General features: G+C 49.4%; 1 protein-coding gene across 1 annotated transcript; it reads left to right on the top strand.

The window, feature by feature from the left end:
• The first annotated feature begins 2692 nt into the window (after window positions 1-2692).
• Window positions 2693-15550, top strand: LHFPL5 (LHFPL tetraspan subfamily member 5). The gene is made up of 4 exons (XM_070418705.1): window positions 2693-3528; window positions 7806-8042; window positions 13220-13245; window positions 14548-15550. The coding sequence occupies exons 1-3, from the start codon at window positions 3117-3119 to the stop codon at window positions 13228-13230; spliced, it is 660 nt and encodes a 219-aa protein (XP_070274806.1). The 5' UTR covers window positions 2693-3116; the 3' UTR covers window positions 13231-13245; window positions 14548-15550.
• Window positions 15551-15613: the final 63 nt, after the last annotated feature.

Genomic DNA, 15613 nt, shown 5'->3' with positions numbered 1-15613 from the left:
GCGCTCAGCCTGCTCTCTGCTGACCAGGGTCCTTGTGACCCAGACCTTCTGTTCCTGAGGCAGCTGGGCTCTGGATGGGCCTGCCCTGTGTTGGGTGACAAAGTCTTCGTTAATGTTTCTTCCACTAACGTTTACACTGGACTTGGCAGTAACAGGAGGAGGCCAGGAGTTATGAGTTCAACACACACTCCTCTCCCTCGGTGTGCAGCACCCTTCTCCTCTGGGCACCCTACCAATGTTAGTCCCTGCCCCCCTTCAAAAATTAAAGTATAATTGGCACAGTAAAAGTCACCCTTTGTAGTTACAGTTCTATGGGTTTTAACAAATGCAGACACCATGTAACTACCACCACATCCAATAGACAGAGCACTTCCATACCCCAAAACACTCCCTGGTACTGCCCCTTGGTAGCCAACCCTACCACCAGGTCCTGGCACCCACCAACCTGTGTTATTTCCCTCCAGGTCTGCCCTTCGCATAAAGTGATATGCTGAATGCACACATACTGTTGGGGGTCTGGCTCCTTCTACTGAGCACAGGCGTCTGAGATCTGCGCCCGCTGTCCCAGGGTCCGTAGATCCTTACGTTACGTTGCCGGACCCGTGGTCACAGTGGCACCGCAGCATGCCTATCCCTCCCCCGCTGAGGGACATTTGGGCTATTTCTGAAAAGTTTGGGACAGTTATGAGCACAGATGCTACACATTCATGCACAGGTCTTGGTGTGAACACACGTTTTCACTTCTCTGGGACGAATACCCACGAAGGAGATGGCCCAGTCTCGTGGCAAACGTTGGCTTCAGTTTCTAAGAGATGTCAACCCGCTTTCCAAAGTGGCTGGCCCAGCGTGGGTCCCCATCAGCAGGACTCGGCGTCGCCAGGCGGTTTGTTCAACTGCCTTTCTGCTGGGCGTGCAGTGCCAGGTCCCTGTGGTTCGATGTGCATTTCCCTGCCAAGTAATGATGGCCTGCATCTCCTCATGTGTTAACTGCCACCCATATATCTTCCCGGCGGAAGTGTTTGTCAGTGGCTTTTACCAGCCAATCTTTAATTGGCTTGTTTGTTTTCTTATGATTGAGTTTTGAGAGAAATAGATGCCGCACCAGGGGCTCAAAGTTTGCTGAGATCGTTGGGAGCCATAGCGGCTGCTGCGTCTGCCTGGGGGCAGATCTGTTCACTGTCTCCATCTGCCCCGATGGGCACCTTGTTAGGAGCCTGAGCCAGGGTGGTGGGGTGAACTTTAACCAGAAACTGCCAAAACACCCCCAAAGGGGAAATGATTACACAATGATTACACAAGCATTAAAATAATGCTTTTGAAAAATAGTAATATGAGAAAATATTAGTGGTGTAATGCAAAGTGAAAAAATTGGATACTAAATTGTACATACATTATCATCCAATGTAATGCAATATGTGCAGAAGGAGGGAAATACACCGAAATGTTAGCAGAGGTAATGATAATAATATACAAATAGTAATAAAAACATTTTTGAGCACTGTGTATGTGAGGCCCTGGGCTAAGCAGTTTACACATATTATTTTACCTGACATTTATATGATAGGAACAATTATCACCCCATTTTATATATGACGAAACTGAGGCTCACGGATGGTCCCTTAGCTAAGTGCTGATTCAAATCCAGACTAAAAGCCAAAATCCAATTTTAAAAAAATCCTGTGAGAATATGTTTTCATTGATTTTTAAAAATATTTTTTATTGATTTGAGAGAGAAAGAATACACAACTCAGGTATGTATGTGCCCTGATGGAGAATCAAACCTACCACCCTTTGGGGTACTGGACAAGGCTCCAACCACTGATCTACACCAGCATGGGCCAAAGCTCATCTTTTTTTTAAAAAAATATATTTTTATTGATTTCAGAGAAGAAGGGAGAGAGATAGAAACATCAGTGATGACAGAGAATCATTGATCGGCTGCCTCCTGCACACCCCTTACTGGGGATCAAGCCCACAACCCAGGCATGTGCCCTTGACCGGAATTGAACCCCGGACCCTTCAGTCCACAGCAATGCTCTATCCACTGAGCCAAACCAGCTAGGGCTAAAAAAAAAAAAAAATGTTTTTATTGATTTCAGAGAGGGGAAGGAAGAGGGGGAGAGAGAGAGAACATCGATGAGAGCCCAGCCGGTGTGCTCAGTGGTTGAGCACCCATCCATGAACCAAGAGGTCACTGGTTCGATTCCCCGTTGTGGGCTCGTGCAGGAGACAGCCGATAGATGATGTTTCTCTCTCATCGATGTTTTTTATACATTACACATAATGTACTCATAAATAATTACAAAATATATTATTTATAAATAACATATGTAAATACCATGCATATATGCAAATATCTCACTGTTTTTGAGGGCAGGGGCCCTGCCCTTTTTATTTCTGTGGTTCTTGCTCAGGGAAGATACCCTCCAACACAGGGCTTAGTAAGTGCTGGTTGAACCACGGGAACTAGAAACAGACTCTGCTGGCCTCGGGGACTGGAGGGTCGGGGAGGCGCCCAGGGCGCCCAGGAGGGTGGGATGGACTGCGGGCCGCGCTTTTGCGGCAGGAACTGAGCGGGAGGAATGAGGCAGCCGCAGGCCCCCCTCCCGGTGCTCGTCCTCGCTCTGAAGAGTCACGAAAGGCCGCGGTTCCCTACCAGGCGAGCGGGTCGGCGGCCCCCGCGCTTCCCTGGGCGGCGCGGCCCCACCCGCACTCCGGGGCCCCGCCTCCCGGATCCCGGGCGCTGTCCGCGGTGCTGAAGCGGAGCTGTCCGAGGGGGAGGAAGGCCGGGCCAAGGGCGGAGTCTCCGGAGCCCCGAGCAGAAAACCGGGAGGGGCAGGGCGGCGCCGGCGGCCCGAGGCCCCCGCGGGCGTGGGAGGAGGCAGGAGGCCGAGGCCGGCCGGCTGAAGCGACCCCGGCACCTGGACGAGCTCCGGAAGGCGCGCGGTTGTCCTCCTGGTCCGATTAACCCCCTCCTCCACCCTGGAGGAGCCCTGACCTCGAGCCCTGACCTCAGCCTTCTCCCCAAACCCGGCTGAGGAGCGGCCCGCTCTGGGCCTCCCTCCGCGGACCCCGACTCCCAGCCCCGGCCCCCGCCCGGGCCCCGCGCCCTCGCCATGGTGAAGCTGCTCCCCGCCCAGGAGGCGGCCAAGATCTACCACACCAACTACGTGCGCAACGCCAGGGCGATTGGCGTGATGTGGGGCACGCTGACGATCTGCTTCTCCGTGCTGGTCATGGCCCTCTTCATCCAGCCCTATTGGATCGGGGACAGCGTCAACACCCCGCTGGCGGGCTACTTCGGCCTCTTCTCCTACTGCGTGGGCAACGTGCTGTCCTCCGAGCTCATCTGCAAGGGCGGCCCTCTGGACTTCTCCTCCATCCCCTCCAGAGCCTTCAAGACTGCCATGTTCTTCGTGGCCTTGGCCATGTTCCTCATCATTGGCTCCATCATCTGCTTCAGCCTGTTCTTCGTCTGCAACACGGCCACAGTCTACAAGATCTGCGCATGGATGCAGCTGGCTGCGGGTGAGCAGGGCTCGTGGGCGGGCGGGCAGGGGCCCACCCCAGGCCACAGGTGCAGCTGCACCATCCCATCCTCTGTGGAGGCTCTGGGTCCCCTCCTCGGCTCGCCTCCTTCAGCTCAGCCCTACTCGATGCTCGATAGAAGCTTCTGAGAAGTAGCGGCTTGGCTGAGATGGAGAGGACCTCGGAGACCAGATTGTTCAGCCGCCTTATCTTGCAGACGAGGAACTGAGGCCCAAGGAAGGCAAGTGACTTGCCCAGGAGCACAGAGCTAGTTGGTAGGAGAAATCAGGTGTCCTGACTCCCAGGCCATTACACCAGGGACTGCTGCTGCTCTGGGAGGGAGGAAAAAGGAAGCTTCCATTGTCAGCCATGTGGGAATGCAACCCAATGCAAGGCAGATAGTGACGCCAGTCAAGCCCATTCTAGAGGCCCACATCACCCACTTCTGAGTATTTGTTCCGTCTCCGCGAAGGGTCCCCAGATCCCTGCCCTCACTCCTTCCCTCCCACCCCAAACTGCTCTCAGGGGAGACGCTAAGGCCAGCCATGGGTTTAAAACGTTACGTGCAGGTGACCTTTCCCGTAGAGACTTGCATTTAAGTTCTCTCTTTCGTTGTGGAGTGGAAGTCTCCGTTCCCTAATTATAGGATTCCATCCTCGAGGTAGTAAGTGGAAGTGACATTGTGTGATGTGGAGGGGGGCTGTGTAGGGGCTTTAAGACTATGTAGGGCAGGTGGTTACTATTGGTGCTCAGAGGCAAGACCTTCCAAGCCCCCTTTCCCTGCTCCTAGCCCCGGCAGGACTCAGTGGGCCAGCGGGTCCTACTCTCACCCAGAGCTCAAGAAAAGATGGCCTAAGACATTGTCCGCAGCCCTTGGTCCCTCCCCACCCCCAGGACTTCACACAGCCTGTCCGTACTGGGGAGATGCCCGGGACAGCTGGGGACTGTGGACAGAGTGAAACTGCTTTGACATGCTTGGTTAGAATGAGCAGTAGTGTTACCCTTAACAGAGGGAATGAAACAGGGGTCAGAATCCCAGACAACTAAACACACAGACTCAAGCCTGTCAGGGTTGGAGTGGGCCTCAGAGAGCTGCAGCCCTCTGCCCCCCAACGATAGATGAGGAGTCGGGGCTGAGAGAGATGATAAGACTTGGCCAAGCTGTAGCAGGTCGGCTGGCCACCGAGAGCTTAGGGGAACTAAGGCAGAGTCACACGTTTACGCAGTACGATGATTTGCAGAGTGCCCTCGCGTGTATCATGCGAGGACCCTCATCACGACGCAAATGAGGAGGGTATTCCTTCCATTTTACAGACAAGGCTCCTGCGGGTAACTTGCCTTCGAGCACACACAGGTGGTGAGGGACAGAGCCTTTGGCTTCAGATCTTGTACCCAGGCCTTTCAGCAGGCTTCAGAGCTGCCTCCCACCCTGCGCCTCCCCCCCCCCCCACCCCCCATCTCCCTTTCCTCTGTAGTCTCTCTATAAGATGAGGGAAAGGCTGGGGCAGCGGTGAAGCCAGCCTCGGTGGGCAGTGGGAAGGAAGAAGGGAGAATGAAGGTTTAGCAGTTTTGTGACAAAGAGGAGTAGAATGGACTTTGACATGCTTGCCATCTGGCCTTGCATGTTAGAGTTATGGGATGCTAGAGACACAAGCACCCCTCTTATTCTCTGCACTGCCCCTCCCCTAGCCTCCGGCAACAGGTATCACTCGCTGAACAGGCCCTGCTGGGAGGGCCTGGGTGGGGGAGGGGCTATCGGGCCATCTGAGCCAGACTCTGGGTCATGGAACTGGAGACGCTGTTGGCAGAGTGGCCAGGTGCCATCCCCTGAAACATTTATGCTGGGGGAGAGCAAAGGTGGTGTCATGTTCCCTTCCTCAGTGCTGGGGAAGGGAAGATGAGCCAAGGGAGAGATGGGGGGGTGGGGCGCGGGTGGTGGTGTCCCACAGCCAGCAGCTGGGAGATGCATCTATTTGATGAGGCCTTGACTGGTTAGCTTGACCTTGCCAAGAAGCCTGGGACCAAGGAAGGGAGCAGGAGAAGGGAAACCTTCACAACGTTAGAGCTCTGGGTGCCAGGTGTAGGCTGTGTGATCCCAGCTCCTAGCAACGCGGCAGGGCCAATTGCTTGTCTGGGAATCTTGGTAACCTCATCTGTATGATGTAGCAGCAGAACCCTCTGCCCGGCTCTTGCAAGGACGGGATGATGCAATGCATGCAAAACATGGTTCTCGCTCACTGAGGGTCGGGTGGGGGCTCTGCCCTCACTGTGCTCTCTGGAACCCAGGCTGATCGAGCATCACCTGTCACTGGAGAAGGAGAGGGGGCTCTGGAAGGTCTTCCCCAAGCTGTTAAATGCTCTGGCCTAGAAATGCACACATACCAGGCTGATCTCATACCAACAGGGGGAGCGCATAGGTTTTACCAAAGAGCTCTGGGAGGGTCCCCCAACCCTAAATATCTTCCTGAAACACTTCTCAGTTGGTCGGTAAGTCTGAAATGTCACCACCAAACACATTCAGCTCTTCGGAGATGTCACAACCTGGGAGTAGAGGGAATGAACGTTGAAGTCGAGAGAGTCAGGAGCCATGAGAAGGCACTGGCTTCTCTGAGACCTCAGCTTTCTAACCTTACAAATGGGACATTACTACATGGCCTTCACAGAACTATTTTCAGGTCAAGAGAAACATGCAGGATGAAGTATTTTGTGATCTAGAAAAGAAGTACGTATATGACTTCCTCCTGTAAACAAATCAAAGGAAGGCGGATGGACTTGGTGGGGAGGTGGACCTGATCGCGCACGTCCCTGTGCACTCGTTTGACCCGCTGGCCTTCCTCGCGGAGCCAGCCGAGCCACGTTAGGTGACGCTGGGTCCTGTGAGGCGCTTTGTGAGGGGCGCCCGGGTAGGCACAGCCTTGTGACCAGAGAGCCTCAGGCCTGTGGAGGGGGCCCGGGTCCGAAAGGGCCCCCTGGCCGGCATGGCGGCTGTGCTCGGGGTCACCCCAGCCACATCCCAGGGTTGTGTCACCTGTCTGTGCAGCGTGGGGAGGCCGGCAGGAGCGGGGCAGGCGGGAGTGGGCTCTGGGGCTGGACACTGTCACAGGTGGGCAACAGAGGGGCTCGGTGCCAAGTATGTGCGGCCCTGTGCTGAGCGCCTTCCCAGTCCTGACTCACTGGACTCTCACTGCAAGGCAAACAGTTGGTATTGTTATCACCCCCACTGTACAAACAAGGAAACTGAGGCAAAAAGCGTAAGTAGCTCGCTGGAGTCACACAGCTGGTTAGCCCAGAGCTGGGCTGGCAGTGAGCTGTTCCTACTGAGACAGCCACCCACCCGGAGGAGAGCTTTCAAAGCGGGGGTCCCGAGCCCACCCTGACCTGGAACCAGCGCTTTAAACGAATATGCCAGGGGATTCTCAAATTCAGGAAGTGTGGGCAGCTGCACGGTGCTGCCCTGGAGGGTGAGGAGACCTGATGCTTGAACGAAGGTTCATGAGGAAGCAGGCAGAGCGGGCTGGACTTCTGTACTCAGTGAATCTAAGATCCCTGGGCTGAAGGACACACCGCTGCCCTTCCTGCTGTAAAAGGAAAACACTTCTCATAAGTCAGTGGTTCTCAACCTTCCTGATGCCGCGACCCTTTAATACAGTTCCTCATGCTGTGGTGACCCCGAACCATAAAATTATTTTCGTTGCTGCTTCATAACTAATTTTGCTACTGTTATGAATCGTAATGTAAATATCTGATATGCAGGATGTATTTTCATTGTTACAAATTGAACATAATTAAAGCATAGTGATTAATCACAAAAACAATATGTAATTATATATGTGTTTTCTGATGGTCTTAGGCGACCCCTGTGAAAAGGTCGTTTGACCCCCAAAGGGGTCACGACCCACAGGTTGAGAACAGCTGTCATAAGTGATGGCCTGACCTTTCTCACCACTGGTTTCAGAGATGTTGAAATGTGAACAAAGGTACGTCTTAGGAGTGATGAGTTCTCTGGGCCGGGACCGGATTTTGGAGGCCAGGTGAGCCAGCTGAAGGCCTGGTGGGACCCCTTGTCCTGTGCAGAACCCGCCCTGGCCTCGGAGCCGCTCCCTGCTGCTCCCGTGGCTCCCGGTAGCTGCCTGGTGTCCTGCAAGGATGGCAGGAGCTGCCCGTGTGCCTCTCAAGGCTGTTAGCACAAGGAGAAGGGAGGCGGCAAGATGACAGCAGTGCAAGGCTGGTGCGGGCTGAGCACACTCAGCCCACACACCCGCCCTCTGCCCCTTCAGCCACAGGCCTGATGATTGGCTGCCTGGTCTACCCAGACGGCTGGGACTCCAGTGAGGTGCGGCGAATGTGCGGGGAGCAGACGGGCAAGTACACGCTGGGCCACTGCACCATCCGCTGGGCCTTCATGCTGGCCATCCTCAGCATCGGAGATGCCCTCATCCTGTCCTTCCTGGCCTTCGTGCTGGGCTACCGGCAGGACAAGCTGCTCCCCGACGACTACCAGGCCGATGGACAAGGTAATGCTCCCCAGGGAGGCGGGGCTTCCTCCCAGCCAGTCACCTGGGCTGGGCCCTGGCCCAGAGATGGGGACATAGCCCTTGTCTCAGGCAAATAAAATGCGGAGGGCTGCAATCCGGGCAGTGCTGTGGGGTAGAGGCTGTCTGATGTAAAAGGGTGCCCCCTGCCCCCTGCATTCCCTGGGAATCCTGATCCAGTTGGGAGCCAGGCCTACCTCCTCTAGAAAGCAGCCCTGGACTGCAGATGGGGGAGCCCGAGCTCTCCAGGTAGCCTGGGGGTTCTCCATATACCCATCCTGTTTGTGTCCTCTCAACCACATCCTACCCCTCGGTTACAGAAGACAGTTGAAGCGACCCTGGAGGCCAGGCAGACATCCCGGAAGCCTCCTGACTGCTTCCCAGTGGCCTCCCCCCTCCCGGGCGCCTGTCTCTCATTAAGCCCTTCCACTGTCTTGAGGGGCTAACTCTTCCAGCACATGTACTTCACCTCCTTGTCACGGGGCAAGGCTGTCTCACACCCCGCAGTCCTGAAGCGCCTACTCCCAGCAGGTGGCCACTATCCGGGGCCTGTCCTACCTCAGAGACCGCTCTAGTCTCGTTCCCCATAGCCGTCCTCATATCACCCATTGACCTGAACTAGAAGACGCAAACTCCCTTCCCCTGTGACCAAAGACCCTTCCCAGGTGAAGGACTGAAGCCCTCCAGGGAGACCACCTGGAAGTTCAGAGCGGAGGAAGCAAAGAGGGGCACAGAACTCGGGTCTTCTCTGGCTCAGCCCAGGGCCCACTTCTCTAGAGGGAAATGATTGGAAACATCTCAACCTTTGAGAGACTCACAAACCTAAATCATGCGGTTAAAGATGGAAACCAAATTACTATAAAGAGCTGGACCAAGGGGGAGAGAATGGGTCCTGGGGATGCTGAGGGCCTGGGTCCCTTGCAGACCCTGTAAAGGGGAGGGAAATGGAAGCAGTATTTACTGAGCCTCTGTGTGCAGGAGTGATGCAAGGTTCTTAGGGGCCATCTTATTTAATCTTCACAGCAACCCCATGAAGAAAGGTTGGAGGTGGGGATCCCAGCAATCTACACAGCTTTCTGCATCGAGGGTTCTTCCAGGGAGGCCTCAGCAGGAGCTGCTGGAGGCAGGCTGCCTAGCTCTCAGCTTCAAGGGCCATCTGTCTGGACACAGGCACAGAGCATTTTTATATCACTCATTTGTGTTCTTTCTTGAAAATGTTTTTTTATTGGTTTTTAGAGAGAAAGGAAGGGAGAGGGAGAGAAACATTGATACGTTTCCATCCATACCCACCCTACTGGGGACGAAACCGAAACCTGGGCATGTGCCCTGACCAGGAATCAAACTGGTGACCCTTTGGTGCATGGGACGATGCTCAAGAAACGGAGCCACATCAGCCAGGGCTCATTTGTATTCTTTTCTCAGAAGAAATTCTTTAAACTAGAAAGAAATTTTATGCACATAATTCCTCTTTAAAGTGCTTTCTAATAAAGAGATGGTTTTGATCCTTTGACACTTTTAAAAAAAATATTTTGATTGATTTTAGAGAGGAAGGGAGAGGGAGAGATAGGAACATCAGTGATGATAGAGAATCATTGATTGGTTGTCTCCTGCACGCCCCTCACTGGGAATAGAGCCCACAGTCCAGGCAGTGCCCTTGATCGCAATCGAACCCAGGACCCTTCAGTCCACGGGTTGATGCTCTGTCCATTGAACCAAACTGGCTAGGGCCCTCTGACACTTTATTAACCAAAATACCAATTCACTGTTCCCTCCTTCCATGAATCTTGTCTTCCATTTTCTCAGATTTTCTTCTCTGCATACTTCAGTCTCCTCACTATCATATAGGATTTATTCTTTTTGCTTATTACCTGTTAGAAAACACCCACATGCACTTCTTGAATTCATCTAACTACTCAATGAAGTTGTTATTGCTGCTGACAAAGCACAGCATTGGGTCAGGAGAGCAGTTTGAATCCCAGTTCTTCTGAGCCACATTACCGCAGTGTCCTTTCCAGTAAAAGGGGGTCATGAACCCCTGCTCTGCTACCTCCATTATTGTGCAGCATAAATGCAACAACGAAAGCAGAAATGAAGACTTGCACCATATATAGTTGCTAATCTACTCTTTAGAGGTTAAGGAAGCAAAGTAAATGAGTATGGGCTTTAGAGTCAGACCTGGGTTTAAAGTTTTGGCCCCATTGTTAACTAGCTGTGTGACTTTGTAGAGGTTACTTAACTTCTCCGAGTCTCAGTTTCCTCATCTGAGCCTCATTTCCATGGGGTTAAGTAACCTACTTCAAAAGACTGTGCTCAGGAACAAGATAAAAATATCTGCTCTTGTGACTTCATTGAAGATTGTACTGGAGTTTACAACCAGTGCAATTAGTCAAGAAAAAGAAATAAGAGAACTTGAATTTGGAGAGGAAGAAGTAAAAATAGCTTTTTAACAGATGACATGATTTTGTATATAGAAAATCCTAAATAATCCACTAAAAAACTATCAAAGCTAATATGCAACTTCAGCAAGGTTGCAGGATATGAGCAATGTACAAAAATCTATTGGATTTGTATACACTCGAAATGAACAATATGAAAATGAAATTAAGAAAATAATTTCACTTACAATAGCATAAAAAAGAATAAAATAGGAAAATTTAACAAAAGAAGTGCAAAGTATATACATGAAAAATTTTAAACATTGTTGAAAAAAAGGCCTAAATAAATGAAAACATCCATGTTCATGGATCAGAAGACGTAATATTGTTAAGCTGGCAATATTACCCAAACTAATCTACAGATTAGATGTGATCACTTTACAAATCCCAGCTGGCTTTTTGCAGAAATTGACAAGCTGATCTTAAATTCATATGGAAATGCGAGACCAAGAATAGCTAAAACCACCTTCAAGAACAAAGTCAGAGGATGATATATCTTGATTTCACCACTTACTAAAGAAGCTACAGTAATCAAGATGGTGTGGTACCTGCCTAAGAATAGACATACAGATCAATGGAATAATAAAATTGAGAGACCAGAAGTAAGCCCAAACATCTAGGGCTGACTGATTTTCAACAAGGATGCCAACACCATTAAATGGGGGAAATAACAGTCTTTCAATAAATGGTGCTGGAACAACCAGATATCTACATGCAAAACAAACAAAAAAAATTTAAGTTGGACCATCCACCTTACATCATATATAAAAATTAATTCAAAATGGATCAAAGATCTAATTGCAAGATATAAAACTCTTAAAAGAAAATATAGGTGTCAATCTTCATGACCTTGGATTAGGCAATGGTTTTTTAGATATGACACCTAATACACAAGCCACCAAACCACCCCTCACCCCCAATAGACAAATTGGATTTTATCAAAATTGAAAACTTTTGTGCTTTAAAGGACACCATCAAGATAATGAAGACAACTCACATATTGGGAGAAAATATTTGCAAATCATAATTATAATTCTAGTATCCAGAATATGTTAAGAATTCTTACAACTCAACCATAAGAATACAAATAACCCAGTTTTTATTTTTTTAAAATAGATTTTTATTGATTTCAGAGAAAAAGGAAGAGGGAGAGTTAGAAACATCAATGATGAGAAAGAATCATTGATTGACTGCCTCCTGCATGCCACCTACTGGGGATCAAGGCCGCAACTTGACTGGAATCAAACCCAGGATCTTCAGCCCGCAGGCTGATGCTCTATCCACTGAGCCAAACCAGCTACGGTAAAAAAAAAACCCCAATTTTTAAAATGGCAAAGGATTTGAATAGACATTTCTCCAAAGAAGATATACAAGTGGCCATAAGCACAAGGAGATACTCAACATCATTAGTCAGTAGGAAAATGCAACTCAAAACCACAATGAGATAGCATTTCACACCTACCAGGATGGCTATAATCGAAAAGATGAACAAGTATTGGTGAGCATGTGACACCTTGGAACCCTCACTGCTGGTGAAAATGTAAAATTTTGCAGTTGCTGTGGAAAACAGAACGGGAGTTCCTCAAACAGTTAAACATAGTTACCATGTGACACAGCAATTCCACTCCTAGGTGTATATGCAAGAAAACTGAAAACATATGTTCACATAAAAACTTGTGCATGAATGTCCATAATAGTGAAAAAGTAGAAACAATCCACATGTGCATTAACTGATGAATGGGTGAACAATATGTATATATCCATACAATGAAATATTATTCAGTCACAAAAAGAAACAAAATACTGAAAATTGCTACCATGTGAATCTTGAAAAAGTAACATTAACGACTGGTGTGGTTTAGTGGTTGAGCGTCAACCTAGGAACCAAGAGGTCACGGTTCAATTCTTGGTCAGGGCCCATGCCAGGGTTGTGGGCTTGATCCCCAGTGTGGGTGTGCAGGAGGCAGCTGATCAATGATTCTCTCTCATCACTGATGTTTCTATCTCTCCCTTTCTCTCTGAAATCTATCTATCTATCTATCTATCTATCTATCTATCTATCTATCTATCTATCTATATTAAGAGAAAGAAGTCAGACACAAAAGACCATATATTGCATGACCCCGTTTATAAAAATATGTTCAGAATAGGTAAACCCATAGAGGCAGAAAGTAGATTTTAGTAGTTGCCTAGGGTTAGGAAGAGGGAGAAGTTGGGAGTGATAGCTAATGGGCACAGAGTTTCTTGGATGAGAACATTCTAGAATTAGATAGCAGTGATGGTTGCACAACCTAGTGAATATCCTTAAAACCCCAAGTTGTACACTTTAAATGAGTAAAATTTATGTTTAAAGGATTGTGCTGAGGTTTAGATAGTGCATATAAAACACTAACACTACCTGCATATTATAGCTGATTAATCAACATTAGTTCTCTTTCCCCTTCTTTCTGGTAACCCCACATTTCACATCATCCATTTGCCCAACCAATTAAGGGCTCCTGTGCTCAGTTGCACAGACACCTGGGGGTGCAGTGGTGAGGGAGAAGTCTAACTTGGACCTAAGGCCTGATGCTGGAGACCATCTAGCAATATGGAATTACAAACTGATAAATGTCATGAACAGAAATGCAAAGCTTTCTTGAGAATGAATGAGGAATTTGATGGGGAATTATCCCGAAAACAAGGCTTGGTTGTAAGCAAGCACTCTTTTCTCTCTCCTTGCAGAGGAAGTCTGAAGCAGCCGAAGGGTGGTGAGTACTCCACAGGAAGGTGGTCTGCGTGCCTCGGGTGGGCTGTGGCTTCTGCCTCTTCATTGAATCCTCAGCCGGAATGACTCACGGGGCTGGGCTGTGGGGCTGCGAGGTGGCCTGGGGACCACCCAGGTAGGACTTGGCTGGTACCTGAGCCCTTCACTGAGGGTTAAACGGCGGCCTTTTAGTTTTGCTTTTGTCTTGAGAAGTGGAAAAAGAGCAGGGAGAGAATTCAAAATAGGCAGTTTCATAACTCATCTTTTTGTGGAGCGTGGTGGACAAGAATGCCTTTTCAGAAGTCATGACTGTAATGTGGACTCTGACGTTAAGAAATTGGAAGCGATTTTTAAGACATTTACTAGAAAAACCTAATAAAATAGAAAACATAAGAGGAAAACAAATATCCCAAGAGGCTAGGCAAATAGAATTGCTGTACTGATATTACATTTACTCCCATGCTTCCTGATAGCTGAGGCAAAAAAGAAAACTAGTTTTAATGTATGCCTGAAAAACAGCACGGCACATCAATATCCTCATTGATGTGCTTTAGGTTTCCGAACTGTGATTGAGCAAGAACATTAAGGAACACGTTCTAAAGAACGATAAAGCAAAGCCCAGGACAGTGTCAGCTCCCTCACAGCTGCCCTTGACCTCCCTACAGTGGGGCAGGCACTTTGTGTGGGTGGGAAGGAATATCTCCCTTCAAACTATGTTAATTTTTCCAAATCACCTTCCAATCTGTGACCACGTACATATACTTTTTTGAATAATTTAAAGTCAGCATTGCACCTCTTTAGATGTTTCTCAGACTTTAATCTGCACCCAATGGCCTGGGGATCTTGTTCAAGTGCAAGTTCTGACTCCGTGGGATCAGGCCACAGACACTGCCTTCTAACCAGCTCTCCAGTGATGGCTGCGGGAATTGGGATCACACTTCGAGTAGCAAACTGTTAGAGATAATTTCTCCTTTCCCCAATGTTCATTATTAAAGACTTTAAAAGTTGCCAGTTGCTAAACTGGCCATTTTGGGTTGCCGTCATAGCTTTCCGATAGATTCTGGAGTGGGATGAGAGTCAAAGGCAGCTGCCTCTCTCTGTCTGCTCCCCCTTTTTTGCACTACCTTTTATTTACATTTTAACGGACATGAACTTTTTTCTTGAGGGGCATTGAATACTCTCATACACTAATGAGGAAGATGCATGCCTGGGTAGAAATGAATCAAAATGTGAGCATTCATGGAGCTTTTTGTTGGCTTTAAAAGTATCAAATTTCACAATCTCAAACTCTGTTATTGTTTTAAAGATCACAGGTCATCTATTTCCATGACACTGGAAACTTCCGGAGTAGAATTCTTCAGAGATGAACTTGTTCCTGCCCGCATCCTGTCCGAAGCCCTTTGCTGCAGGATTAGAACCTGGCGGGCTCCTGAGACAGGCTGCCCACTGTCTACAGAACTTTCCAGAGAAGCAGAACTGCAGTGAGCACACCAACGATATTCAGACTCAATCCCTCTCTCCTGATGGGGGCCCCCAAGTTCTCTTCTGATCCCTTCATACCTGTAAATTATTTTCCCTCTTGAGACCTCTCTGTGAAAGGAGAGGGCGAATGAGTCCGTGCCCAGGCGCCTCCAGGTCTGACTCCCACAGACAATTACCTGAAGGCCTCAAGGGCGTCTGAACACGAGGCGGCTAAGTGAGCTGGATCACCTCAGGCTGAAGTTTTGAGGGGCCTTTGCATCTTCTTTCTCACATTTTGTTCCTTATTGATGCTCAAGAGGTGGGTGAGGAAGAGGCCTCCGGAACCTGAGGCTGTTAGGAAGCCTAATAAAGACTGGGTGAACATAGGACCTAAAAACTTGAGACTGAATTGATTTTTTTCCTGTGGGACCCCCAAATCACACTTTTCAAGGCCCACACTGACCCAATCAGAACTGAATTCCAGATTCATAAACCTACTTGTGTTCAAGTAATTGGTTATAACCAATGATACATCTTATAAAACACTTTGGGTTTGGCACACTAAATGGTGAAAGCTTTGCAGGCCCCAGAGGGGCACTCAGTCTGGATGGCACTCACTGGAGCAGTGCTAATACAACGATAGGCTCTTCAGGCTGCTTCCTCCTGGGGGATGATGCGGAGAAACAGGGTCTTGTTGATTATCCACTGTGAACGAGGAAGAGGTGTTTCCTGCGTGGGCGCTGTTCCCCCACAGGCGCGGTAAATGCTGAACAGGCTGTCGGGGACCTTGTCCTAGCTCGGTCCAGCAGCAGTCAGGCGGCGTTCTCCTGGGCTGTAGCGCATGACATTTGTACCAATGCACTCCGACCACCTGCCCAGTCAGGGCAGCAACCTTTCTCCAGTGCGGACTG

The sequence above is a fragment of the Myotis yumanensis genome, unplaced genomic scaffold (genome assembly GCF_028538775.1).
Source record: "Myotis yumanensis isolate MYYU_CA2020_CCGP unplaced genomic scaffold, mMyoYum1.0.hap1 SCAF_6, whole genome shotgun sequence".
NCBI lineage: Eukaryota > Metazoa > Chordata > Mammalia > Chiroptera > Vespertilionidae > Myotis > Myotis yumanensis.
The sequence above is the reverse complement of the archived record's forward strand: the minus strand, read 5'-3'. Positions and strand labels throughout refer to the sequence as shown.